The sequence below is a fragment of the Miniopterus natalensis genome, chromosome 5, assembly GCF_054644295.1.
Source record: "Miniopterus natalensis isolate mMinNat1 chromosome 5, mMinNat1.hap1, whole genome shotgun sequence".
Taxonomy (NCBI): Eukaryota; Metazoa; Chordata; class Mammalia; order Chiroptera; family Miniopteridae; genus Miniopterus; species Miniopterus natalensis.
Genome location: NC_142085.1, coordinates 42,922,927 through 42,950,830, shown reverse-complemented (window position 1 = coordinate 42,950,830; position 27,904 = coordinate 42,922,927). Strand labels below are relative to the sequence as shown.

At 39.1% G+C, this 27,904-nt stretch overlaps 2 protein-coding genes across 5 annotated transcripts; both read right to left on the bottom strand.

The window, feature by feature from the left end:
* Positions 1–953: 953 nt before the first annotated feature.
* On the bottom strand, positions 954–18,417 carry C5H6orf163 (chromosome 5 C6orf163 homolog). The gene is made up of 5 exons (XM_016207304.2): positions 15,853–18,417; positions 12,524–12,618; positions 11,429–11,536; positions 7,085–7,287; positions 954–1,445 (listed from the first exon to the last, which is right to left on the bottom strand). The coding sequence occupies exons 1-5, from the start codon at positions 15,998–16,000 to the stop codon at positions 1,016–1,018; spliced, it is 984 nt and encodes a 327-aa protein (XP_016062790.1). The 5' UTR covers positions 16,001–18,417; the 3' UTR covers positions 954–1,015.
* Positions 18,418–18,499: 82 nt separating this feature from the next.
* SMIM8 (small integral membrane protein 8) lies at positions 18,500–25,735 on the bottom strand. Of its 4 annotated transcripts, none has more exons than XM_087817493.1 (3): positions 21,629–25,735; positions 19,450–19,561; positions 18,819–18,903 (listed from the first exon to the last, which is right to left on the bottom strand). In XM_087817493.1, exons 1-3 carry the CDS (start codon positions 21,923–21,925, stop codon positions 18,872–18,874), a joined length of 441 nt encoding a protein of 146 aa, XP_087673619.1. In that variant the 5' UTR covers positions 21,926–25,735; the 3' UTR covers positions 18,819–18,871. The 4 variants fall into 4 exon arrangements, with proteins under 4 accessions (XP_016062793.1, XP_087673619.1, XP_087673620.1 ...); XM_087817494.1 differs by lacking the exon at positions 18,819–18,903 and having other exon boundaries at positions 19,194–19,561; positions 21,629–21,786; positions 22,709–25,733; XM_016207307.2 differs by lacking the exon at positions 19,450–19,561 and having other exon boundaries at positions 18,500–18,903.
* Positions 25,736–27,904: the final 2,169 nt, after the last annotated feature.

The following is a 27,904-nucleotide window of genomic DNA, read 5'->3' as shown; positions in this document are numbered from 1 at the left end:
CTATATAAACGTCACTTCCAGTTCCCAGGCAGCCAATCAGTATAGATTGCAGTAGTCCTGCACTATCAGAGAGCTAAATGCAGAGGAGAGTGCAGTCCATTATACAATTGTAAACGAATTGTTGCTTTCCCATTAAAATACCCGACTGGTCAATGGAAACAAATCCACCTAAGTCGTGCTCAATAATAGAACTTTTTAATTTACTGGAAACTGCTTTCCAAGTTATTAATTTTAAAGCCACCAATATAGGTTGGAGATGAATAATTTAAGGATGTTACATTACAGTGGATAGATTTGGGAGGTCTTTACGGCTTGGGTTTTCTTCCACTTTAATTTAACAGACATTGACAAGTGTTGGTCCTGAGTATTGTGGTGCTTAACAGCTTTCTGCATTTTGAGCCAAAGGAGATGAATTCAAAGAACTCCTGGGCTTGGGTATAAACACAAGAGGACTCTCCATCCCCGAGACAGGGAGTCTGTCCCCTAAAGACACAGTTTTCACAAATGGCAAATGTACGTGAGTCCCTTATGAATTATTTTATACAGGGTTCCCAGAATTTAAATTTTATCCTATTGAATTTGAGGGAAATTGTGTTGTTTTTTTTACTGCAGTGCTATTGCAGTTCACCGAGTAACCTCTCTACTGGAAGTTAGTGCACCTGTCCACAATGGAAATGGTCTAAAAACATGTCCCTTTACTTGTTCTCAACTGCAACAAACACTAACATAGTTGTCTGATGAAACATGAATAAAGCCAGATACAGAAGTGCTTAGACTTCTTCCAAGAAACCTTTTTTCCCTCCTACTTGGTTTCGATTGCTCTCACTCTTCTCTCTCCTCAAACTTGGAACTCACTGAAGCCTGGAACGTGCTTTTGAATATTTTTGTTTCCCATCAAAATGCTCACAGCCCAATAGTACCCTGCAAACAACCAGGGATCAATAAATGGTTTTCGAATGGATTTATTTAGTCTTTGGAACAATGTCTTTTGTAGTGAAATTTCAGTTGAAGACATCTAATTATGAGTTGTTTCGGTCTGAATAACAAAATTGCAAGGTATTTTCTTTCTTTCTGGCAGAATAAAATCTGCATGCCCTGGTGAAAGGTTAGGAAACGTGTAATCGATGTATTTTTGAAACGCCATTCTCGTTTCTTGTAATTCCTCCTCCAGGAAATCTTTCCAATTTGTCATAATTCCCAGTTGTTCCGCTATGGACAGCAGCTCCCCCTGAGTGTTAGCCAGTTTATCCATCACAGTTTCAAGTGTGGCCTGATGTGTCTTCTCTGCTTCTTGCAGCGCTTCCTGAAATTCTTCCTGCTTCTGCCTCTGAGCCAGGCAATAGATGCTCTTTTCGCTTTCTTTTTTGTTTACCGTTTCGATCTTACTCTTCTTCTGATCCTTAACAACACTCACACCAGCATACATAAATTCATCCATGACCTTCCTACAAAAGATAACATGGGTTTATAGATTAGATGGATTAGCCACTAAAAACAAAAGGATTTTGTCTTTCAGCACGGCTGTATGAGAACTTATTGCATTGCTGTTGTTTTTTTGTTTGTTTTTGTTTTTTTAATCCTCACCTGAGGATATTTTTTCCATTGCTTTTCAGAGAGAGTGGAAGGGGTTGGGGTAGAGAAAGAGAGAAACATCCATGTGAGAGAGACACATCAGTTGGTTGCTTCCCGCATGCGCCCCGACCGGGGCTGGGGGATCGAGCTTGCAGCCGAGGTACACAGAATCGAACCTGCGACCCTTCAGGCTGAAGGCGACACTAACCACTGAGCCAAACCGGCTAGGGCATATTGCATTGTTTAGGTGAGATACTAGGCTGAGACAGGCTGGTAGAGAGGAGCTTCTGGATTCAATTAGCTGCTAGCAAAAAACATTGTTTAGAGCAGGGAGGTCGTCCATGGATTTCCCCACTATGGGCTAAGGAGTAGCCACCAGTCTAGTGTCCGGCAGTAACTTTAGGAACCCGAGTCCACCTTGGCCAGAAAAATGCAAGTGCAGTGTGCTTAAAAATGAAGAAACAGGGTCAGAGCTCCAAACTCCTGGAGAAAATATTTCTGTATACCAATCCAGCTACTTACCTTTAGCCAGAAGGGAAAAAACTGTACTCACAGGTTAGGTTTAGCCCTAGTTTTGATTTTATCTGAGTAATACTCTATGACAGTCAACTCAAGCTTTTTGGTCTGGACACCTCTTTTTGCTCTTCAAATGACCAAGGAACCCAAGGAACTTTTGTTTATATGGGTTATATCTAGTGATACTAACAGTATTAGAAATTAAAAGTAAGACAAAAATATTTATAAATTAATATAAAGTATCAACAAATCCATTCACTATTAACATAACTTTTATGAAAAGTATGTTTTCCAAATCAAAAAAACTTTTGGTAACAAAAGTGGCATAATTTTACATTTTTTGCAAAACTCTTTACCTTCTGGCTTAACAGGAAAAAAAAGCTGGATTTTCACTGTTTCAATCTGTTGTGATATTACACATCATAAAGTCCTGGAAAATGCCACTATATATTCATGAGATAATGAGTGTAAAAAGGTAAATAACATCTTAGCATTATTAAGAAAATAGCTTTGACCTCATGGACCTTCCAAAGGGGTCCGAAGACCACACTTTGAGAACCACTGCTGAACCAGTTCACAGACCTGCGGTTACAACGTATGTAATTACATATAATTCATAGCAGCCAACTTACTGAATTCTTACCATGTGCAAGGCAGGTTAACGAGCATCCTGTGCAGATTTATTAAGTTAATGATTCCTCAAAACAACTCTGTGAGGTGGGCCTATTCTTATGCTTATTTGACTGATCAGGAAACAGGCTCAGAGAGATCAAGTCACTTGATTGCTTTCATTTAATCAGTCAAAGTGGCAAAATGAGCACCACAAGCCTGGCAGCAGCTCTCAGCCACTGTGATGCGAGTCAGAGGCATGGCTCTGGTTAACCTAGTAGAACCTCTAAAGATCTGAGAATTTAGAAACACCTACAAATGTCGGATTTAAATATTTATGGTTATTACTAAACACACTCCCCCTATGCCTCCAAGTCTAATATAGTCTTTCCAAGACTCACCACCTCGCCTTTTTTCTAAATTCTGTCCTCCAAGATGCAATTAATTCTCTCATTGTCTCTGATCTTTAAACTTGACTTTCAAACAAGACAGACTTCCCCAGTCTTGAGGTAAACACCATTTGCCCTTAGTCTCTCTAGCTGCTATGCTACTTCTCCCCTTCCTTTTCCCACCAACTAGGCTATATCCATCACTAATAAGAAGGATTAACCTTTATTTACTTACCGTGTCCCAGGGACTATGCCAAGCATTTCACATGCATTCCATTCCATTTAATTTTAACAATAACCCACTGAAGCTGGTATGATTTTTATTCATTACCTCTTATTATTCCCATGTTACAGGCGAGGAAATTAAGGCTTAGAGATCTAGTTATTGTTCAATGTCATACAATTGAGGAAGTGGGACAGCTCCTGTCCTTCACCATTACCCACTTCAATCATGTAAGAGGCCACTACAAATTTTATATCAGAGGGGGAGGGGGTAATACTATAATAATAATGTTTTAGAATTGTTATTCTGGCAATATTGGGTAAATTGAATCTTAATGGGATACAGTAAAGAGACCAATTTATATACTATTTTGCAATATCCTGAGTGTGCAAAGATTAGGGTCTGAGCTCATGATGAAAGAAAAAGAAATAGGAAGAGAGACACAGATAAATCCAAGAAATATTACACAGTCATCAGTGTCAGAGTTTATGACTGCTGGGGGACAGTGGAGGCAGAAAGAAGAGGGAACAAAGCCGACTTCCCTGTGCTCAGCCTGGGTCACAGGTGCCATTGATAGAAGTGATAGCATGAACAATGGGCATCCACACACACCCTTAGGGTTTAGTCTGATGTTTTATGAAATATGGTGGTAAGATTGTGAAGGTGATGACCTGGGGCTTAGATAGAAGGAACTAGAAGGAAGCTTCCTTGAGCCAGCCCCAAATCCCCAAGGAGGAAATTCTGTTCCTTCTCCAGAGCTACAGCTCTGTCACCAGCAAGACAGGTTGGCCTGGCTTTCTCCTGGCCCACACAGAGGAGGTGTTCATCTATGGGGCTGGCTCGAAGGCTCCACCAGAGGTGATCTCCAGTAAAACTGCTCACATAAAGGGCATCTTAGATGACTCCAACTCCTACCCTCCATGATATAACCCCTTTAAATGCCTTACTATCAAAATCTGTTCTTGCTAAGAGGATATGGTATATATACATGTATATTTTAGAATGCCCTTTCCAACTTTCCCAACCTGCTGTAGGGCTTGAATTTTTGACCCTTTGGGATTCACTCCTTTTGGTCTAAGGTCAGGAAGTATCTGACTTTTATTCTGATGATTTCTGTGAAGTTGTGGAATTGAAGCCAGGAGGGAGGTGGGTGCAGGGCATGGAGCATGTGGTGGCAGATGGCCTGGAGTGCCCATTCATCTTTGTATCTCCCCTGCCTGGCATGGTGCCTGGTGCGTATAAAACAGGCAACCAATAAATGTGTGAATGAATAAATGGGTAATAATATATGCAGTCCCCCCCAACACTTTTTTTGTGCCAAATAACAACAAATTTTAAAACAGCTAAATTAGAGCATTACAAAAGCCTAAAAGAGTCATGCTTAAACAGAATTCTCAGCATAAGCAAAATACTCACCACAAGAAAATAGTCAATTCTTGTCATATACATAAAATGTTTTTCAATTTATATAAATTATCCACATTTTCCCCCCAAAAGTGAGTCTAGAAATCATATGAGGAAGGACTGAAGCAACTGGTTTGTTTACTAGTACTTTTTAGGTTTTCCTTCCCTTCACACTAAAGCTGGGATCTCTCTCCTCAACTACCCAAAGGATCTCTGTGCATAGAGGACAGACTCAGTATATTTTGGATCCACTTTAGGAAGCATATGACAGGGGCAGGCATTCAGCATTTGAACCAACCACCTCACCAGCCATAACATTCCTGTCATGTAGCACTTAGGAGGCTCACCAACCCCTGACAGGCATCCAGCAGAAGGGATGGTAGGTTCAACTCAATGACCTCCCATGCCCTACTTCCTAAGTGAAGTGATGGTCTATGCTTCTGTGTGTAGACCCTTTCCAAGAAAATATATATATTTTTTAGTATCTCCTAGATAATCTGTTTAGAATCTAATCACCTCAATCCACAGAAAAGTTTTCTGTGCATTTAACAGATTTGTCATAATATGTAAGAGTTCTGAATCCTTACGTCTTAAGTGAAAGTTTCCAGCCAAATAAAAGATCTACAGGCGGAATTCTAAACAGAGGTCTTCCTGTCTATGTTAGTTTCTGCAAATGCTCTAAAGAACACTGGAATCTAGCAATGTCTAGAAATAAGCTCTGGTGTGCTGCAGAGTGGGTTTAGCTGACTGGAACAAATTTGAACCTTTGTTTAATAAATATTTGAAGAATGCCTACCATGTGCCAGGCTCTCTTCCAGACATTTGGAACACATCGATGAACAAAACGGACATTCCAGTGGATACACTTAAATAACGGGCATGGAAGTCCCTAATCTTAGTCAACTGATTCAATAAAAGGGCGCCAGTGAAAATCTTTCATTCAAACCTCACAAAGAAAATGGACAGGGGCAAAAGCAACCGAGTGAGGGAAGGAGGAGCTGCATGTGTGTGAGGAGTGAACCCACCGGCTCCTGCAGGACGGGCAGAGCTCCTGCAGATGGAGGGCGGGGAGGAGCAGGGAGAAGAGGACACCACTGTCCACGGCATCAGACCACACTCATTTGGGAGCTACCACCTTCTCTAATTCTCTCCTGAAATCTTCTTTCACCTTCCTCTTCTATCTTGACCACCTATGCAAGAAGGGCGGTACCACTGAAACTGCCACAGCTGCAGCCCTCATTCCTATTTACTTGCAAAATAAGAATCCTAAAGGATTTTACCTTTGGCTCAGTTCTAACAAGGAAGACTTTAGCTGTTAATTATATATAAATAGATTTGTTTGTTAATTCAAGGAGCAAAGCAAAAGAGGTAATTCCTAGACTAGGAGGCCAAATACAGAGGTTTTAGTCTTGTTCTGTTGCTACAATTAAGTGATCTTGGGCAGGTCACTTAACATGTGGAATCTGTGGCTTTCTCTTCATCCTGATAATCACTAGGGCTCTTTACTGCTGTCTTGTTAAAATTAGCTAATTCCACCAAATATTCTTTAAAAAAATTTATGTAAAAACTATTTGTGATCATGCACATATACAGGGTGTCCCCCCAAAATGTATACACACACTTTGAATAATTATAAAGACAATGTTTATTAAAACACATTTCATTTTCAAAACTGAGCTATCAGCTGCTAAAGTGTGTATACATTTTTGGGGGACACCCTGTATAATAAGGCTGCACATACATCAAAAGGGCATGGAAAGACACAGACCCCGTTATTTAAAATGATTGTCTCTGGGAGGGGTAGGGAAGCAGTGAATCAGGACTTAGCAAATTTCCTCTATATATTTTCATAATGTCAATTTCATCTACAGCGTGTATTACTTGTGCAATAAGAAAAAGACCGAAACATAACATATCCACAACAGTGTATGTTATGGGCTAAAAAAATGTAAAGATTGACTTTTGTCAATCTTGGGGAAAATATTTCTTGATTCCTCTTCTCAGCCTCTTAAAACTGGATACAGAATGAAAAACAATATTTAGGACAGTGGTTATCTTTTGAGAGGGAGGAGAGGAAGGAAACGTCACTGAGGAAGAACACAAGGAGCTTCGAAGTTTTACCAATTTCCAACCCCTTCAGGTTGGTGCTGAGTCCTTGAGTATTCCTGCTATTTTTTAAAACTACACACACACACACACGCACACACATGCACTCTACAATGCATTATATATTTTCTGTGTTTGATATAGTCCACAATGTAAAAGCACAAAAACTGGGAAAGAGCCACCTGTGTGCCTCAGTCTTATTCCTTTCTCCAAGCTGACTCTGATGGAGGAAGATACTAATTTGCAAACGTGTGCTCTGGAATACCTTCTCTGCGCCTGGATGGCTTCCTGGGCGAACTGCCTCTCCTCCGCCCTGGCTTTCTCCACAGCCGCAGTCTTCTCCTTGTGGCACTCCATCAGGATCCTTTGGATTCTGTGGATCATGCGTTGTTCCACGGCCGAGTTTTCTCTCTTTAGTTCGTCTTCCATGTTTTGATGCATCTCTAGCTTGGTGTTAGCTGTGATTTCCTTAAGCAACAGTAAAACTAGGTTTAGAGGCTACAGCTTTGAGGTTAAAAAATGCACACGAAGAAGTTATTCAGGTCATAGTTAACAACCTGATGGAATGTGCACCTGCAAACACGGATGGTTTAAAAAAAATAGTGGGGCCCGGCCGGGCGTGGCTCAGCAGTTGAGCGTCAACCTAGGATCCAGGCGATCGGGGTTTGATTCCTGGTCAGGGCACATGCCCGGGTTGCGGGCTCGATCAATGACTCTCATCATTAATGTTCTATCTCTCTCTCCCTCTCCCTTCCTCTCTCTGAAACCAATAAAGATATATTTTTTAAAAAAAATAGTGGGTATAATATGGAGAACTTTCACTTATATAATGCTAAGTAAAACCAGAAACATGCGAACTATACAGTATAATATAGACACTCTTGGAAGGGAATATGCAGAAGGGGAAAACAGATGAATTACAGGGTTTTTTTCCTTGATTGTATAAATATTCTACAGTGTCATTTTATCTTTATATACAGTTAGAAATACATACTATGATTCTATTTTAGGAAGCAAGTCCTGGGAAATGGCAGGAATAACAACTATGCCTCCTGAGTGTCTCATGTGGCCAATGCTGAACATCACTGCAGTTCCAGAAACCTGCCTGCCAGGCCCCAACGTCATTAGTGGTGAGGGGCCCTATCTCATTCATCGAGAGGACAGGAACAAGTTTCCACTGCTCTGTGGACACCTTTGGCAGAGTAAAGAGAGGAGAGGCAAGTCAAACAGGCTCCAGGAGACCAGACGCTCAAGGAAAACCCTGTCACCATTTTGGAAACGCCCGCTAACTCGGTGTGCCAGGCACTCTGCTGGGCCCAGGCGCTATCAACACGACAAGGCTGGAACCCTCGTCCTCAGGACTCACTGTCTAGTGGGTGAGACCAACAACCTCACTGTGCAATGAGTGGTTTAGTAGAAATACATGCAAAAAAGAAGGGGCATTGAATTCTGCCTAAGAGTTTTAAGATTTTCATTTAAAGGTAAATGTTAATCTTTATTGGTGTAATGAGAGAATGTAAAGAAATTAAGTTACTTCACATAATGAGTCAGTGGGAGAACTAGGAAGAGAAACCAGGATTCTCAGTGCCAGCTTCTCGCTGCATTGCTGGCTGTGATGCTAGTGTTTTTCAAGAGATTCATCCAATTATTGTCATTCCAAAAATCCTGTAGTCTTATAAGATAGGACAGTGAGCTCTCTCCTCCCTATCTGCCCCTCCTCCCGTTTCAAGAAAAACTGAAATCACTTTAGCTTTTTTAGAAAACAATGCTCCAACAATTAAAATATTTGTTAGAATTCTTTTTCAAGAGAAAGTTTTCAACTTCTCACTTTGGCTACTCCAACAATGAAAAAAAATTTTAATGAAAAAAACAACAGAAATCTACTTTAAGAATCTCCTCAGAATGGCCTCAGTTCATGTATTTACAAAATCTTTTTTGGGAAAACATTGGCTGTTTAGAAATGCTCTGTCAATTAAAGCACCAGAACTTTTTGATAATAAAACATTTTGAATGGCAATATTTCTAAGTGTCTTCAACATTGACCTTACTTCATAAAGAGTACAGTGAGCACACCTGAACATTACTTGATGATCCAGGCTAGGAGCCAGAGATGAATGATGACAGTGAGCTAAATACTTCATACTGCACTTAATCACTGTACAAGTTCATAGGGCTCGTTCTCTCTGTTATAAATGATCCCAGACGGCTTTGCTTTTTTAGATTTGATATCTGATTTTTGTAATTTTTCTTGTTCTTCACATGCCACCGGGCTAAATACAGTGGTGCCTTGGTTTTCGAACGTCCCCGTTGACAAACATTTCAGTTTACGAACGCCGTAAACCGGAGTAAATGCTACGGTTTTCAAACACGCCTCAGAAGTACAATGTGCCACGTGGCTTCCACTAAGGGCAAGATCCTGAGGCCCAGTTGTCGGCTGTTCAGCTCTTGGTTTTCGAACGTTTCAGAACTCAAATGGTCTTCCAGAATGGATTACATTAGAAAACCCAGGTACTGCTGTACTCCCTGTTCTAATTGTCAGTGAGCTTGTTTAGTCATTTCTAGTTTCTGGCATTTAATCTATTTTGGATTTGTAAAGCAAACAAATAGTGTCTGTTGAGTTCAGGTTGTCAAGAAAGTGTAAATTCCATTTGATTGGGAAATAGAGAGGTTCTGCTATGGGTAATACACCTCAGTATCTTATAGTCACAGGCCTTCATTTAACATCTCAGGGGATATTTTAAACTATTTCTGGGTTTTCCCAGGAATATTTTCAGTAATTGAGATTGTTGAGTAGTTGAACCTTAGATGAGGTATTATCATAATACATTTCTATTTGAATCACAGAATTTAAAAAAGACATCCCAGCCCTTTATTTTGGCTGGGTTCCCAATTTGGTTTCAGAGAATTCAACCCTGTCCCTGTTTAATGTAATAATTTAGTAAAACCAAAATCACTTTACTGCCTCACATGGCATGTGGAATACATATTGAAAGGTACAAAAATAATTCCAGGATCTACTGTTTGACAGTGTTCTTATTCAATGTGAAGTCCTCTAAATTACTTTTACTGAAATGCATTTTGAGTGCATTGAAAGATAAGAGATATTATAATTTTGAGATATTGTAAGAAATGGCCTCACGAAATCCATCATATTTACCGTACAGGTGTTTGACAGACACGTAACACACATCTCCCTCAGGAGAAGTCTCTCTTAGGCATCGCGTATACGAGTATCTGGGCCTCTCTGAGCACCTGATTTCTTTTTACCTTATGGATGTAGTGATTCATGGCATTTTCTCCTCTGCACTGACTGCCACAAAGCTCAAGGTCCAGTCGGTGTTAACACACAGGACCTCACAGCATACATATATTTTTAAGTTTTAAATTCATCCAACTTCATTATATTCCTACTCTAATTCTTATTTTCTCACTTTCTCTTGTCTCTCATCCTCTCTTTTACTTTTTAATAGTATTGTATTTGAGAGTATAAACACTTTTTCAAAATACTATCTCCATTGGATAAGATCTTGAAATTTTATTTAATATCAAGCATTTGAGACTTATCCCAAATCCTTTATATCATATTAGAGCAATACCTAGTGGTCTCTACAGGTACTTTAATGGTATTTAGTTCTAAAGAACTTGGTTTTCTGCTCTACCTATTGGTAATCTCAAAATTTAATATGTGAGAATCATGCAGGTTCAAAACACTGCCAGTGACTCTGTAGGTCAGGTAGGGCCCAGGACTCTGCCTGTTAAGCTCCCAGGTGAGTAGGTTCTCAGGCAGGGGCTCATGGACACCCCCTGAGCAGTACTGATGCCTATGACAGCTGCAGTAACCTTACACATCCCTCTTAGATAAATCACTCCTTTGTTATATAAAAAACATCCCTGAGACAGCACTATAAATGTAAATTCCCAAACACTAGAGAATTATTTTAAAAAGGTCATCCTCTCTCTACCTTTTCCTTTTTAAATATTCTTAGGACTTGTCTTTTAATATTAAGTGCATCAACTCTGCCCAAAGGCTATATGGGATGTAATCAAATTACTTAAAGAAAGACTAGGAGGTGAGCTCCTTGAAACAGGCATCACATTTATCTTTGTCTCTCCACAACCTAATCAGAGGAGTGATACTCAAAGTGTGATCTCCTCGCTGCAGCATTGGGGCAGGGTCCTCGAGCTCCCTACAAATATAAAGTGGTGTCCCTTTAAATTGCTGGATTTAAAAATCCAGCAAAAAATCCTGGCAAAGACACAGAGGTAAGAAGGTGCACCGTGCTTTAAGGTCCAAGGACTCAAAGAAGGGCAGGAAGGGGAGGGAAAGAGAACAAGCGGCAAGAGATGTGATGGGTCAGGGGTCAGGCAAGCGGGGTGGCTCCTTGCGGCCCTGAAGCCCTGCAAATGTTTGGTTTCATTACGCCAAAGGATTCCCCCGAGCCCGCTGAGTGTTCAGCACCCTGTCTGTGGCAATCCTGGGCCTCCCAACCAGCTTCCGGAAACACCTATCTGGATCTCACACATTATTGTTTTTCACTTATTCCCTCGTCAGAGCTTTTTATTAACTTAAGTACTTTTAAAAAGACAACAAACAAGCCACTGTAAAAACCTGTAAATGTTTTTGATGCTCCTCTTCCAGAACCTTAATTTTGATCTGATGTCTGTCACTTGCTTCTTCAAGTGCTTTCTCCACTGCTTGTTTTTGGCGTTCCTCAGCCTTTGAAAGAAAGAATCCATTGATTAATTAACATACTTATATTCAAATTGAAGATTACCCACAAAAGCATTCCCTTGAACTAGGGCGTATAATTAATGATTCACAATCAATTTAAATTTTATTACTATTGATAAGGATAGATGACTACTAAGATTTTTATATCATTTACCCTTTGCACTGGAGCATTTTAGACTTTCATACTTTCATACCAAGCTTTTGCTGGCACTACTACTGGACAATTCCAACACTCTTTGCTATGATTCCTATTTTATACAGAAACTGAGAAATAACATTCTAAGCACTGTGGCTTGTCCTGCTCTCATGGAGCATTAATTCTCTTTAGGAAATCATTTATGTCGTCCTTTCGATGATTGGAAGAAATGGGGGCTGGATGATTGAGATTTTGCTTCTCTAAATTTAGTGTCTGCAACCTGACTGTGAGCCCCAACACACTCAAATGACCCCTACAACCCTCAGCAGTCACATGGACAAGGGATCAAGGGCTGTAGAGAGAAGGGGAGCAAGGAGAAAGGTAAAAAGGAGAGTAGCCATAGTGAAGTATTTGTAAAAACAGGCATGTGTTATACACTACACAAATGGGCAGGCTACGCATTAGACATTAAGCAATAATAAACAATTATCAACAAGGATGTTTTTTAAAGTTTTAATCCAATGAGAATACAGGGAGCAGGAGTCATCCACACCTAGAGGGCAGCGTAGAAGGGATGAAGCTCCTGATGACGCCTGCTTCTTACTAAGCATCTACTGTGTGCCAGGCACACTATTTGACTGAATTCTCTCAAGCATCCAGTAGAGTGGGTATTATTGCTCCTCTCTGACATCTGAAGAAGCCAAGACTACAGAGTTGAAGAACTTGCCCAAGGTCCCACAGGTAGGCAGGATTCAACACCAGTTCTGCCTGACTATATTGTTTTGAACAAATCCAGTGAAAGGAAGGTGTACTTAAATTGATTTACAACTTTTTACCTGAGCCCACACTTTAGCTTCTGCTTTTGCAATACGTTCTCTGAGCACAACCTCTTGAAATATTTCTTCTTTATTCAAGATATCTGCCCCGATATCTGTGTATTTGAAAAGAAATAATTACAAGTGTCCACAGATGTCTCTCTGCTTGCCTTGTTACTATGATCTAGTTATTTATTAGTCACCCAAGAGATATATATCCTTTTAGGAGATGTCAATCTTTTCCTTAAAGGTACTAATGAAAGTGGTGAGTTGTTTCCTAGTTGATTAGGAGGGAATGCACAGCACCGCTAGGCCTGGATGCAGTGATGTGGTTCTAGTCCACATGGTAGGCAACGGGGAAAGAATGTGGCAGAAAGGAGCATATTTTGTGTTCCCAAAGCAGAACAGTAAGTGAATATTCAAGATTATCCAGCTCCTCTCTCCCTTCTCCTATCTGGGTATTGGTGTTACCTCTGTCCAAAAAGTGGTAGCAGAATAACTTAATATGCTACGTGCCTTTCTTTAGTGTGTAGGTTTTCCTGGGTTTAGCTACTTCAGTTGTGGAGTGAGTTAAGGGGTAGTAGTTTAGCACTTCTCCACCAATGATCTAATTTAATTTACAAATAATAATAATATTCCCATAACAGTCGCTTCCCTACCTAAACAAGGAAATAAAAGCCTAGAGGTTAGAGGATCACACAGTATCAGACAGCTAGGGACAGAGTCGGACCTGGAACCCAGCCCTGAGCTCACTGAGCTGGGCACAGGGTTTTCTTCATCTTCTACCAAAGTGTATTGTCACAGGTCACCCATGACCTGTATGAGGATGACAAGCCCTATAAGTGTTGAAATCACACACAGCGATCTTTCTCTCCAATCCAAACTATTATAGCATTTATTCTTTATTCCATTCATTTCTCACATTTAAGATTTGTTGAATTATTCACTTTTCATGTGATTAGGTCTTGATGATTAACTTCCTAAAATTATAAAACACATATATATATGTTTTTTTAAATCCTCACCCAAGGACATTTTTTCCATTGATTCCAGAGAAAGAGGAAGGGAGAGGGAGAAAGAGGGAAACATCAATCAGTTGCCTCATGCACACGCCCTGACTAGGAACTGAACCCACGACCCTTCAATGCCTGAGACAACGCTCCAACCACTGAGCCATACCAACCAGGGCAACAAAGTACATCTTATACTAAAGTGTTATCTCTGATCATGCCTAGCTTGGCAATGAGCACAGATTAAGACATTGCGGTCTCGTGTTTATCAGCCCAACATTTCTTCTCTCCCTCTGGTAACAGAACCCATTTCTCTCAAGAACTTCTTCTCATTTCAGGAGAGCTACATGATAAATTTCATGAAACTATATACCAGGGGCTGGGGGAGTGCATGTAAGGCCTGTGCCTGAGTTAATTGTATTGTTCCAATACCAATTTCCTGGTTTTGACAATGTACTAGCGTTATGTAAGATATCAATGAGAATCTGGACAAGGCGTATATGGGAACTCTCTAGTCTATCTTTAAAACTTGTAAGTCTTAAACTATTTCCAAATAAAAAGCTATTAAAATATGTAAAAGTATTTTTTAAAAATAGGCCCTAGCTGGGTAACTCAGTTGGTTAGAGCTTCACCCCAATATGCCAAGGTTGTGAGTTCAACCTCATCAGGGCACATACATGAAGCAACCAATGAATGCATAAATAAATGGAACAAATTAATGTTTCTCTATATCTCTTTCTCTCCCCCCCCCCTTCTTTAAAATCAGTAAATAGCCCAGCCGGGCGTGGCTCAGCGGTTGAGCATCGACCTAGGATCCAGGCAATCGGGGTTCAATTCCCGGTCAGGGCACATGCCCGGGTTGCGGGCTGCAGTCGATCAATGACTCTCTCATCATGATGTTTCTATCTCTCTCTCTCCCTCTCCTTTCCTCTCTCTGAAATCAATAAAGATATATTTAAAATAAAATAAAATCAGTAAATAAATAAAATTAAAAAAATAAAAACAACACATGCTGAGGCCTGATTCTAAAGGTTCTAATTTAGTGGGTCTGTGTTAGATTAGTATTAAATCCAATGAGTCTATGTTTGGATATTCACAGTAAAAACAAAATTTTTAAAAGTTCTGTAGTACACTGTTGGCTTAAGAACTACTGCCCTATGTGACACTCATTAGCATTTATACAGACATTTCAACATGCCTTTGAATTTACTTATAAAGAACAGAGAATATTGACTCTTTGGCTTTAAAATAGTCAATGACAAATACAGATCATTCACTATAAAAGATTAATTTCTAACTAGCTAGATTTAATTTATCCACTTAATGTTTGGATTCAGATATCCTAGAAGGTATAAGAAATCAATCAATAAAAGCTTATCTAAGAATGGATATCCACTGTCCTGGGTGTAAAAAATAAAATCATTTTAGAGATTATAGTTAATAAGTCATATCAAACATTTACTAAAGTTAAAATCAGCTTTGGTATTGATATTTTTAGAGGATGATTCAATTTGATCTCCCCCTACATTTTAGTTTTTTTCAAAACACCATCCATTCTCTAGCTTTTATATCTGCAAAAATCAGGAATGAAATTAAATCACTACTAGTTTACCATGTTAAAGGGAAAAAAGATCAGAGGAGTATTTTGAGTCTTTAGGAAAATACTTCTAAGGCTCAAAGTCAGACTGAAAAAACTGATGGGGACAGGAAAAGAAGGAAACCAGCTAATTACACTTTGATTTACTTATTACAAGTGTATATATAGTAAATGTTCTCATGTTATCTCTATGTATCTACTTTTACGTCACTAGCTACTAACACAGAGCTTCTTTTACCTACTTGTTAAGGTGTTAGGGATATTTCCTCTCCTATGTTTATAGAAGGTGCCAAAGTGTGGGCAAGCACATAAAGAACTCCCACTTACTACTATGTGCCAGGCTTTATAAGAGGCACAAATACAAGGTGGGGCAAAGTGGGTTTATAGTTGTTCATATGGAAAATAATACAATAAGTAATAAAATATAAGAATAAACTCTGTTTTATGTACTAACAACTATAAACCTACTTTTGCCCAACCCTGTATTTCTTTAAAGCCTAATAATAAACCTGCAAGATATTAACATTCTTATTTACATGTAAGTTTGCAGACTGAGAGGCTAAGGATCCTGTCTAAGGCACACAAATGGTAAGTGGAGAAGCTGGATTTCAACCCCTGTTCTCATGACAGAAACCCCTGTAGGACAAGCAACTTTGATCAGGGAAGCTGATAAAAGTCTATATAACAGGAAGAAAGACATACAATGCTATGAAACATTAGAACAAAACAGCAAAGTCACTTACCCAGTATATCTTTGTGGGTGTAAAAGCGAGTCTTAAATGGCCTGTATTCATGGATCTGTTTGAAGATTTCCCCTAAAGGGGCTGGTGGAATTATTTTATTACAAACAGCACAGCAAACAAAGTCTGAGTAATTCGAATTCCTGATCATAATTAAATTCAAGATGTCTTTTACTATGTACAGTTAAAATACTCTTAAGAGCATAAAAAGTAGTTTTGAGAAAAGCTAGATGTTTAGAGAGGTTCAAGGTTTAGGACAGTGCTAGAGGCTGGTAAGGATTAAATGATTCAGCATGATTAGGTAGTGGTTATGCACCTAATGTTAAAGAATGTTACTGAAAGCCTCTGCATGTAAGGTTGGGAAGATTTATGCAGCTGCTCCTTCCTAGACACTAGCATTAAATTGTTAACTTACTTAGCAACTGTTGCTAGGTAAGACAAGCTTTGCTCATAAAAGCAACTAGAAATGACAAAAGGGTAGCATGGTACAGCCATTCATTTCCCAAATACTTTCTGTATTAGTTTCTTATTGCTGCTGTAAAAAATTACCACATATTTAGTGGTTTAAAACAACACAAATTTATCCTCTTGCAGCTCTAGAGGTCAGAAGTCTAAAATGAGTCTTATGGGCCTAAAACTAAGGTGTCAGCAGGGCTTTAGGGGAGAATGTTTCCTTGTCTTTCCCAGCTTCTACAGGCTACCCGCATTCCTTGGCTCATGGCCTTGCATCATATAGTCTTTTTTCCCGTTTGCATGGTGACATCTTTTCTTCCTCTGATCTTCTGCTTCCCTCTTATAAGGACCTTTGTGATTGTATCTGGCCGACCCAGGTAATAAAGAATAATTTCCACATCTCGAAATCCTTAACTTAATGATATGCGAGGTCCCTTTTGCCATATAAGGTTCCAGGTTCCAGGGACGAAGAAAGGGACATCTTTGGAGGTGGGGAGGGGAATGGAAGCATTATTCAGCCCACCACACTTTCTTTTAAATGGTTTACTTAAAGGATTGAGTCCCTTTAGGCCAGCAAAGAAGGGAGTGTAATTTTTTTCCAGATTACCTATAAATGTGGTTTTGATCCCATGGCAATAAAAGTGGAAAATATCACAGTATTTTAAAGGAAAAATTACTTTTCATTAAGTCAGCATGCAGAACTACTAAGCCTGGTTTTTGAAATCACACAGTTAAATAATTTACATAGTTAAATAATGTGTTGTCCTTGTTTTAAAATGGAAAGTCCTGTATGCCAAGAACCCCCCGGGGCCTGACAGACTAGGGCAGATTGGACACCCTATGAAAGATAAGTCTATAAACCAATAAATAATTTTACTGCTTGCTTCAGGAAATTCTTGAAAACCAATTTATGGATTGAACAGCTTGCTCCTCTGGGCAAATAGCTCTTCTATCAGAACAGATTGACTCCCTGAGCAAAAAGGTCACTTGCCACTTATCAATAGTCTACTTATCAAGACTTGCTTCAGGACCTAATCTGTTACTGAGTTTTGCCCAATCTCTGCCAGATTCCCACATTAAAAGACAATCCTTTAACTACTTGAACCCACACTACAAAATGTTGTCAATATCTTGCCCTGATTATCCCCTTCTTAGACACAACTGACTTTGTCAAAGTGGCATTTTCCCTTAGAGAATGAATGAAAACATGGACACACAGCCAGGCAGTCCTTGACACTCTACATACACAAAGACTGTGCTATAAATATAACTACCCTGTTAAAAAGTATCCTAGTTAGGTACTTGTTCCTCAAATTCAATGTGATTTTTCCCTCGCACTGTTTTCCTTTCATAGCCGTGTGCCTCACCAAATCTACTGCTACCCTGGTTCATTCATGCACACGTCACACCGCTTAAGGCTGCACTCTGTACAGTTCCTGCTATCCTTCTTGTGCTGTGATAATCTCTCAATAGTCCACCTAACTAATATCTCCCCCATCAAATATCAACTTACTTTGTTGAATACTAGAATTCTAAAAGATGATAATGTGACACTAAATGCATAAGTTGAAAACAGAATTCAAGTTCATTAATAACCAAAGTCCACAGGGAAATCAAAGAAAAAGATAATACTTTAAATTAAAAGGCATTTTGCCCTGGCTGCTGTTGCTCAGTGATTAGAGCGTTGGCCTGCACACCGAAGGGTCAGGGGTTCAATTCCCAGTTAAGGGCACATACCTGGGTTGCAGATTCAATTCCCCAGGCCCCAGCCGGGAGTGCACAGGAGGTAACCAATGGATGTGTTTCTCTTACATCAATGCTTTTCTCTCTTTCTCCCTCTCTCTACCCCCCTCCTTCCCTTCCACTCTCTTAAAAAATATCCTGGGGTAAGGACTGAAAAACCCCAAAACAATTCAAAGGCATTTTATAGCACCTCAGTGTGTTTTAAACTATATAAAGTGTACTGTATATAGAGACACAGCAAAAAATGTTTAGGGCTCAGTAGTAAAGATTTAATTTAGTTGCATATAGGTAACTCAATTAGCTAAGCTCTTTAATATCTACAAATCAGACATAACTGCATTTTCATGTATCTTTACAAAACCACAATAAAGTTCTGGAAATTAAAAATTTACATTATGATGATAAACTTTGCTTGTGCAGTTATTATTACTTTGTAATAATAAATGAAACAAAATTTCAGAAATGAGATTTATTACTGAGACCTAATTACAATGATTTGGAGAATGGGGTAAATATCTAGAAATAAAACAGGTCCAGAACCACTGTCAGAAAGATTTAAATGATACAAGGTAAACCCAGGGCAGTAAGGAGGTCTTATCTACTGAGCAGTTCTAGTTTTTAAATAACTATAAGGATGTTTGGTCTTATGCTTATCATATAATTGTAACATTAATTTACAAAAACTAAAATAGATAACAGTTGTAGTCAAATAAAAACATCATACCTTATTATAACATACATTTTCTCTCAAAAAAAACCACTCCAATTACTTTGGGTTATTCGCTCATTTAAATCTTGGTTTTAGTAGTTGAGTGGGAGTATCTTTTCAAATAAAATAAAATTCTGGACCAAAAATAGCTGAAATGGAAAACCAAAATACATGAACTGTAAAAATTATTTGTCTTTAAAATTAACTGCAGGCTTTATAATAATTTAAAATTATTTCTTTTTTTCCACAAATATAGGTTCTAGACCTCGTAGGAAATAAACATTTCCTTTGCAAATAGCAAAACAAAGCTAAACCCTTGCAATAATTGCAAATGCACAATTCACCTTAAAATATTAAAAATACCATGCAAATTTAACAACACTGGGTAGTTTCATTATATAGAACTTAATAATGAACAAAAACAACTTCCATTCTCATAGCACTTTCATAAGAGGTTTTAATTTTAAAAATACATTGAGAAGCTTTCTGAGGGAACGAGTAAGATCACAGCTGCAGCTCTGAAAAGAAAAATTTACTATAGTGGTCTGGTCACAACTGTACAAGAAACATGACATTGTGCCATTATGAAGTCCATCATTTGACAGTTCCAGAGCCCTTATTTAGCTCCATCCATAGTAGCCAGGACTATTAATCCCATTTAGATGTTTTCCTTCTCATATAACTGTGTCCCTCACCATCAATAGCCTCATAGAGGTCGTTTTTATTCTCTTGTGTCGCGTGCAGATAACCAATGTAAGCCACGCACAGCGAAAGTGTTATCAATCCAAAAGCCATTACAGGTTTGTTCTGTCAAAGAAAAAAAATTACAAAGCCTCATTAAGACTAGCAATTTGAGGAGACCCAAATATCTGTTGCGTTTTCCTCTTGACAAACCAAGTCTTTATTACCACACTAGCATTCCTATGATATTGTCAATTATAACTTATCTAGTTCTTTATTTAATTAGCTCAACTCCTGGTAATTTAGAGATTCCTCCTCCTCTCCAATCTTCCTTCTGGACATCTCAGACTTCCACCTTCAGGAAGGTGATGGCTGGGAAAGGGGCAGAGGAAACAAGAGACACAGAAATTGGTTCAGTGCTCAAGTTTTCAGTACTATCTGTGTGACATGGAGAAGTTGCTTAACTTCCTTAAATTAGTGAATTTTATTAGGAAGTGAAGAATGAAGAATACATGCAATTCTTCTCTCCTGAGTTCATGAACAACTGACAAAAAGCTTCTTATATTATACGTTAAGTACAGCAAAAATGGCAATGTATATACTCTTCTCTGGGACTGTGCTCTATCGCCTCAAGAAATTCAGTGACTGGAACAGATACAATGCTGTTATAATAACCGTGATTTTCTGCTGGAAAATCCAAGACCCTAAGAGGCAAAGGGATTAGCTTTGAATTTTAAAAAAGTTTTTAAATGTAGGAAAGATGTTCACAACTCCACAGAAGTGTTTATCTTTATTACTCAGCTCAGACACTCCTTTTTGAGTGTTCACACTCAACAAATGGGCATTCTTAGGTCAATGTGAGAGCAGAGCTGTGATACACATTTCAATTTGTATTCTGCTTCTGTCACCATACCTGCTGTTTACCACTGTTTCAAATCTTAATCAAAAGAATAAAGGTCAAACTTTTTCACTTGGACATCTAAGAAAAGCCAGAAACTCAGAGCAGTTTAAATCTGCAATTCTTAAAATGCATTTGGCAATTAAAAAAACACATTAGTTCAAAGTTTTTAAAACATTCTACCTTGATTTAATGATTTGATTGTTAAATTGATCTATTTAACTGTAAAAAAGTTTACATTGGCAAGTATGTTAAAGTTCTAATCAAATTCAATACATTTAAATATATTTTATAATAATTTGACTTAACTAACATTTATTTAACAATAAAATTTATAGCCCTAGCTGTGTAGCTCAGTTAGTTGGAACATTGTTAGTTGGAACAAGGTTGTGGGTTCGATTCCCAGTCAGGACACATACCTAGGTTATGGGCTCGATATCGGGTTGGGGTGTGTATGGGAGGCAACCAATGTTTCTCTCTCCCCCTTCCTCTCTCTTTAAAAAAAAATCAGCTCAGCCAGGCGTGGCTCAGCGGTTGAGTGTCGACCTGGGATCCAGGCGATCGAGGTTCCATTCCTGGTCAGGGCACATGCCCGGGCTGTGGGCTCTATCAATGACTCTCTCATCATTGATGCTTCTATCTCTCTCTCTCCCTCTCCTTTCCTTTCTCTGAAATCAATAAAGATATATTTAAAAAAAAAAATCAATATACATATCCTTGGGTGAGGGTTATAAAATAATAATAAAATTTACATCTATTTAAAAGTAAAATTTATCACATCAAATATAATCAATAATTTGCATCAAGAATATAAATGATTAGCTGACTCCCTAACAGTGTACAAATGTATGTTTTGAAATTTTTCACCAATGTTTGCAATATGCCTTAGGTAAAAACATTAATAAAAGCTGGAATTGTAGACTATAATAATGATCAGATTTTCATTTAGCTTTGTTTCACTGGAAGGTCTCATTTACTTAATAGTACCTGATAAAACACTAAAAATGTCCTTCAAATTACTACAGCTATTAAAATTTTAAATACAAATCTGAGTTGATCCATGAAAGTGAAACTATTTTCCATTAAAATTCTCAAATGTCCTTAAAATAATTCATTTAATATGTGTATTTAATGAAACAGCATTTAAGATTTCCTCCCACCTGCATTTATTCACAGAGATCTTAATAGTCAATACAAATTTCCATGATAAAATTAAATGTCACAGGAAAATAAGAACTTTCTATTTCTGAGAGCCTAGTTAAATTAAACATAAAGCTTCTGTGTGTATTTCTTACAGGTTTAATGAAGAGCTCCGGGTTCACAGCTCGAAATAAAGTTGTTGTGCGGACACCTCTAAGCCCTGGGTTTGGGAAGTCTTTCTCTTTGGGTGGTTCCTTTTTAAAGGCTGGTGGCTCAGGTGCTGAAGACATCTTGACTGATAGTGATTTATTACCTAAAAACAAAATATGAGATTTTTTCCTTTGTGATTGTTTTTTGATAATGCTCTTTAAAAAAACTACACTAATTTTTTTGCGTTCCAGTCCAGATATATACCAAAAGTGATTGTCAATTGTTTGCTTTGTATAACACATACTTTGCAAATGGTGCTTTTAGTTTTGTTTGGCAAAATGGTTATTTTATTTTTCATCTCTCAGAACCAACCAGTGAGGTGGGCAAAAGTTGTTTTCCTACTTATGGAAGCCTGGAGAATCATTGGTTGGTCTGAGTCACATTGTATCTTGTAATATGAAGGAGGTGCTAGGTTAGGAGTGGCCAGCGGGTTATCTACGGCCTTCTCTGTTTCCTCCCACTTTCTCTTCCTCACCTTCCAACAGCCCTTTCAGGACACCAGTCTGAGCGAAGCACGAGGATTTCTTTGCTGTTTCTCCTACAGCTTCACCCGTGTCACATTTCCCCTCACTCCTCCCCTTCCTCCACTGGCCCAAGCACTACTACCCAGCAGTAAGGGTAAGCAGGCAGCTGTCTGCCCTCACTCCCCCTTTGCCTACAGCGACTCTCTGGGAAGGGCTGCTCTGCTGTCTTCTTCACATGCATATCCTCTTCTTTCTTAATTACTCTAAATCTACCCTATTAAATCTAAGTGTCCTTTGGCTTCTGGTTCTCCCTGCTGGAGTGGTAACATTTTGTGAATAATTTTCTCTTCTAGGTACATTAGGCAAAGGCTTATTGTTATCACTCCTGCCACCTAATGGTGGGGGAGAGGGGAGGTTTGGAAGGGAGGTGGTAGGAAAAGAAACCTTCCAAAGAAAGGCTGAAATTAGTGACACTAAAATAAAATTTGGGGGGTAAGGGGGTAGGAAATTCTGCAACCCTAGCATGCAGTAAATGTTAAGAAATAAGCGCCAAACACTCACATTTAAACACTCCCGGGGGCTTTGTTTATACAAATATTAAGTCTTCCATTTTATAGACCTAATAAAAGCAGTATTTTTGCCACTTTATTATAGCACTTCAGTTTTTTCAAAAGTATTTGTTGCAGTGGTCACTAAATACTTATCTATCCCACTTAATTGGGTAAACACCTCCTCAGGAACATCTGCTTTAAGGGAAAGGATTGTCAACACTTCTGCACTTGCAAGGACTTCTGAAGTGTTCACTGTTGGCTGTGCCATCACTTGTTCCCCTTGGATGTTATGGTTATCACTGTCTTTGTCATCATCATCATCACTTTCTGGTTCCATTTTGACATGTTATCATTCCTGCAGCAATTTTAGGATTTGCTAAATCTTGGGAAATAGTTAAATTGGTATCTGTAGCCACAGTCTTCGAAATCAAACTGATTTGGGAGACCAGTGACAATAGCACTTGAGTACCAGACTAGTTCAAATACCACGTTTGGTTTGCAGTCTTCTTCCAATGTGACCTTAGGGGATTCCATAGGAATCATGCCTGTTTTCTGCTACCATTTCAATACTGTGGACTGCTCTACCGACCACCAGGTCTCAGCAATCATGCCAATGGCTTCCTTCATTTCCCAAAAGTTTCTATTTTCCCTTCATCATCTACATTTAGGAGAGTTGTTTCCACAGTGAGCTCTCACCATACAAATTACACCCTAATCGGATGGCTACAGAATGGCTGTGCAGTTCAACGGGAAAAAACTCAAGACACGCATGATCCAAGCATAGGAGAATGTTGTGAGCAGAGCAACCAGTTATCAGCTAGGGGATACTGCATTTTGCTCCTTTCATTCTCTTGCCAACCTTTCTCAGCCATTCATTAAATAAATCTCTCTCTCGTTCTTCGGGCATGCATATTAGCTTGGTCATCACAGGGGAGTAGGTGAAGATTTCTGAAGCCCTGAGGGTTAACTGACTTGGCAGTGACAAGCGGTCTCATCTTTTTGGTCCAGGATGCATTATAGCAGAACAGAGCAATCATCAACCTGTTTACCTCCTTTTGTAAAGTCCACCTAGGGCATGAAGTATATAAGGTAACAACTTGTAAAACTTAAATCAGCATTTAAAACATCATTCAAGCTGTAACTAGCAACTGCTTTTTAAATTTCTTTTGCATGCAAGTTACTAAATTTCTCTACTGGAACAGTGCTTTTTTTCACTAGACAACTTCTGAAACAATTCTCTAACATGCCTAAAATTTGTTCAGCCAGCACACAGTTGCTTGATTCTCATCAGGCCCAAGGTTGGCAAAAAATCCAATGCTTTCTGCTGAACAACTGGTCCACTTACATGCCCATTTCTTGTATAAACTTCTTGATACCGTGCAAAAACAGTTACAAAAGGGATTTCGCATTCAATAATTAGTCTAATCCTTTTAACTTCCACTTCAGTTTTGGCTCAATCTTTCAAAAATGTCAACAATGTAGGGGGAGTGACACTAAATTCCCGTTACTTCTCCTTTCTTGTGGGAACCATTCACTGCTTCTATTGCTTTTATTTTCTTCTATGAAATCTGCTGGCATTTCACCTTTCCGTCTTAGCCATGGGAGTAGGATAAATGGCATGTATAAATGTATTTAGAATTTAAGTCAAAATGCTGGTCACCAGATGGCTTAGGCTAGGTACCAGTGATATTTCTCTTTATGCTAATAATGTGTTTGACTGTAATGTGGGAAAGAGAAAATTGAGAAAGAAGCAATCATTAAAGTGGGCGCAGTATTACAGTCTGTAAACAGGTCCTGTCTATTAGAAATGTGAAGCAAGAAACAGTTAACACAGTTGCCATGTTGTTAGTACTGAATCACAGGCTCAGAGTATACCACTAATTGAAACTGGGGCATTAGATAAAAATACTAACAGGGCCCTGGCCAGTGTGGCTCAGTGGTTAGAGCCCCGTGAACCAAAGAATTGCGGGTTCGATTCCCTGTTGAGGGCATGTACCTGGCTTGCAGATTCAATTGTGTGTGTGCAAGGAGACCAACTGATGTGTCTCTCTCACACTGATGTTTCTCTCTCTTTCTTTTTCTCCCTCCTTCTGCCTCCCACTCTCTAAAAATCAATGGAAAAATATCCTCAGGTGAGGATTAACCAAAAAATATTAACAAGGCCAAAAAAAGCAAATATACAAAGGTAACAGTCATACTCACCAGAAACAGCATTTTCCTTTAATTATTGATAAATAGCTGCACTTAATTAAAACAAAGCTATCTGGTAGAATATGGTTTAAAATTGTTTACTGGAAAGAAAAATGGGGTAATGGAGGAGGTGGGCATGGAGAGCACATATTGCAGAGCATAAAAGGGTCCTCAGACCACAGTTATCACATACACTTTATATTGATGATAATGTGTCAAGAATTGAGGATGATTAACTCACTCCTCATCTCAAGTCCAAAAATATATATATTGACATACATGTGTGTGGATATACAGTGTCCTCCCAAAATGTATACACACTTTGAATGATTATAAAGTCAGTGGCAGTTCATTTTCAAAAATTAAAAGTAGCTACAGAAATGAATAACTTTTTTTGTCAACGCCTGTTTTCAAACCGACGACCCTTCTGGGCCAGGCACTGCGGATAACGCAAAGCAACGGAATTGCAAACATCAAGAATCATTTCATTCGGCATTTGTATGCTCTGAATTCGCCAACTGTTGCCGGTTTTGTACCGTAAACTTTGTCTTTTATGTATCCCCATTAAAAAAGTCTAGTGGGTGAATTTCCTCTGCTCAAAGCTTAGTCCGGCTGAAAGGAAAGAAACATCAACTGAGCTCTCAGCTGTTAATGCCTATGCCTGTTTTTGGGACACCCTGAGACAGAGAGAGAGAGAGAAAGTTACAGCCAAGAGACATTTCACTCTTTTAAAAAGGATGCAACGACGTTAATGTCATGAAATTCAACTTATATATATCAAATGTCTGTAAAAATTACGTATAAAGGCTGTTCTAAAATGAATTGTAATAACTGAATTTTAATTGTAAACTTACTTGGTCTCCTCTTTTCCTTTGTAATGAATCAAGGAAATAAGTAAGGCGGTAACTGCCCTGCAGCCCCCAGCCACCCGCACTCACCCTGACGGCGCCCCGTACACGTTACGCCCCCGGGTGTGAGGGCGGGCGTGGGCCTTGTGGGGTCAGCGAGGTCCCAGACTCGGCTCCGGGCGCCCCCCGAGCGGCGAGGACTCGGGGTGCGCGACAGAACGCCGCCGAGCCCCGCGCCCCTGGGAGTGAAGCCCGCAGCGCGGCGGGGCCCGCGAAGGCCAGGAAGGGGCGCGCGGGGGGGACGGCCCGGGCCCCGCCACCCGGCAACCCTGCTGCTCACCTGCCGCGGGGTCACCTCCTCTCCGCGCCCGCGACGCCCCGCTCGCCTCCACCCGCGGGAAAGAGCGTCCTAACGCGCCCGCGGCTCTGCCCCACAGCGGCCCCTACAGCCCGGAGGCTGCGGCGCAGGGACTGGGGGCTGCGGCGACGCCGCTCCGGTCACCTCCCAGGCCCTCGGCCCGCCCCAGAGGATTGGTGGACTGGAGTTTGCAAGGGGCCTTTTTGTTTTCTTTTGTCTCTTACATTTTTACTTTTAGTTTTCAGCCTCCCAGGTTCAAATAACTTCCAATTTTGTGTGTGTCTCGTATAAAGAAATCAAGGCATCATCTAGAATTATATAAATTTATAGAATGGAAGGGCATTGAAGGAAGGCTTAAATCTGGTCTCCTGCCCCCATTTTAGGGGCACAGTCATTCAGATGTACAGTTAATACTCGGCCATTCTCTTAGTGCCTCTAGATGCCAAGATGCAAGCTATGTGTGTAGGATAGATATGGAACCCTGTTTGCAAATACTTTCCAGATTAAAGTTTGTGGGGATATAAGTTATAGTAAAACCAACAAAATGGAATAGCAGGTGCCCAGATCTTGGCATGGAATTATGTAAAGCTTTGGCAAATAGATTTTGAATTTAAAAGTTGTTCTCTCAAGCCAAATTATCTTTATATTTGATTTGATGTTTCATTTTTAGAAGTTCACTCATATCTGATACTACCAGGCAATCTTCTGACAAAATAAGTTAAATTTCAATAAAAAACCTGTTCGTGACATAAAAAGTTGCTGAACATTACTCATCATCAGGGAAATGCATATCAAAGCCACAATGAGATATCACCTCACACCTGGTCGAATGGCCATTATAAAAAAGACAGGGTCTTTTGCAAAGCAAAAGTTTTGAACTTTGACAAAGTCCAAATTATCCATTTTTATTTATTGTTTGGCTTGTGCTTTTGGTATCATTTCTAAGAACTCTTTGTTTATTCCTAGTTTGTGAAGAGTTTCTCCTATGTTCTCTTCTAAAAGTTTTATAGTAATGTTTTACATTTAGCTCTATAATACATTTTGTATTAAATTTTTTATAAAGTGCAAGATTTAAGTTGAGATGTAGTGTTTTTTTTGTCTTTTTTTTTTTTTGGCCAATTGCTGTCCATTCATATACTTGTTTTAATATGGGCATCGTCTTTTACAAAAATATTTACTCTTCTTTATTTTTCTATTGGGTTTTCTAATTTGTTCTTACTGATGTGCATGAGTTCTTAAAAAATACTAGATATGAGTCTCTTTTTGGATGTATTGCAAATATCTTCTGCCAATTGTGACTGATTGTGATTGATTGATTGCTTTTTCATTCTCTTAATGGCATCTTTTTTTTAATCCTCACCAAAGAATATTTTTTCCATTGCTTTTCAGAGAGAGAGAGAGAGAGATGATTAGTTGCCTCCTGCATGCACCTGGACCAGGGACACAGATCAAGCCTACAACTGAGGTATGTGCCCTTGGCCAGAATCGAACCCAGGACCCTTTAGTCCGTAGGCTGATGCTCCAACCACTGAGCAAGACTGGCCAGGGCTCTTAATGATATCTTCTGATGAATAATAGTTCTTAATTTTAATAGTTCTTAATTTTAAATTCAATGATCAATTCCTTGAAAAATTGAAATTCACTTTACTAACCCTTATGATTAGTGTTCTTTTGTATCATGTTTAAGGATATCATTTTCTACATCAAGGTCATGAAAATATTCTCCTTTGTCATCTTCTAGAATACGAGAATCTTTATTGTTTTCTCTTTCTTGTCTAGATCTACAATCCTTTTAGAGTTATATTTGTGT

Coding starts and splice junctions, on each gene's coding strand:
- C5H6orf163 (XM_016207304.2), bottom strand. CDS start 16,000: ATGATCAGGAATTCGAATTACTCAGACTTTGTTTGCTGTGCTGTTTGT. Junction 12,619..15,852: donor CACCCACAAAGATATACTGG/GTAAGTGACTTT, acceptor TCAAATACACAG/ATATCGGGGCAGATATCTTG. Junction 7,288..11,428: donor AGCATCAAAAACATTTACAG/GTTTTTACAGTG, acceptor CTGTTGCTTAAG/GAAATCACAGCTAACACCAA.
- SMIM8 (XM_016207306.2), bottom strand. CDS start 21,925: ATGTGTTATACAAAGCAAACAATTGACAATCACTTTTGGTATATATCT. Junction 19,562..21,628: donor CGGAGCTCTTCATTAAACCT/GTAAGAAATACA, acceptor TTTCTTTGACAG/AACAAACCTGTAATGGCTTT.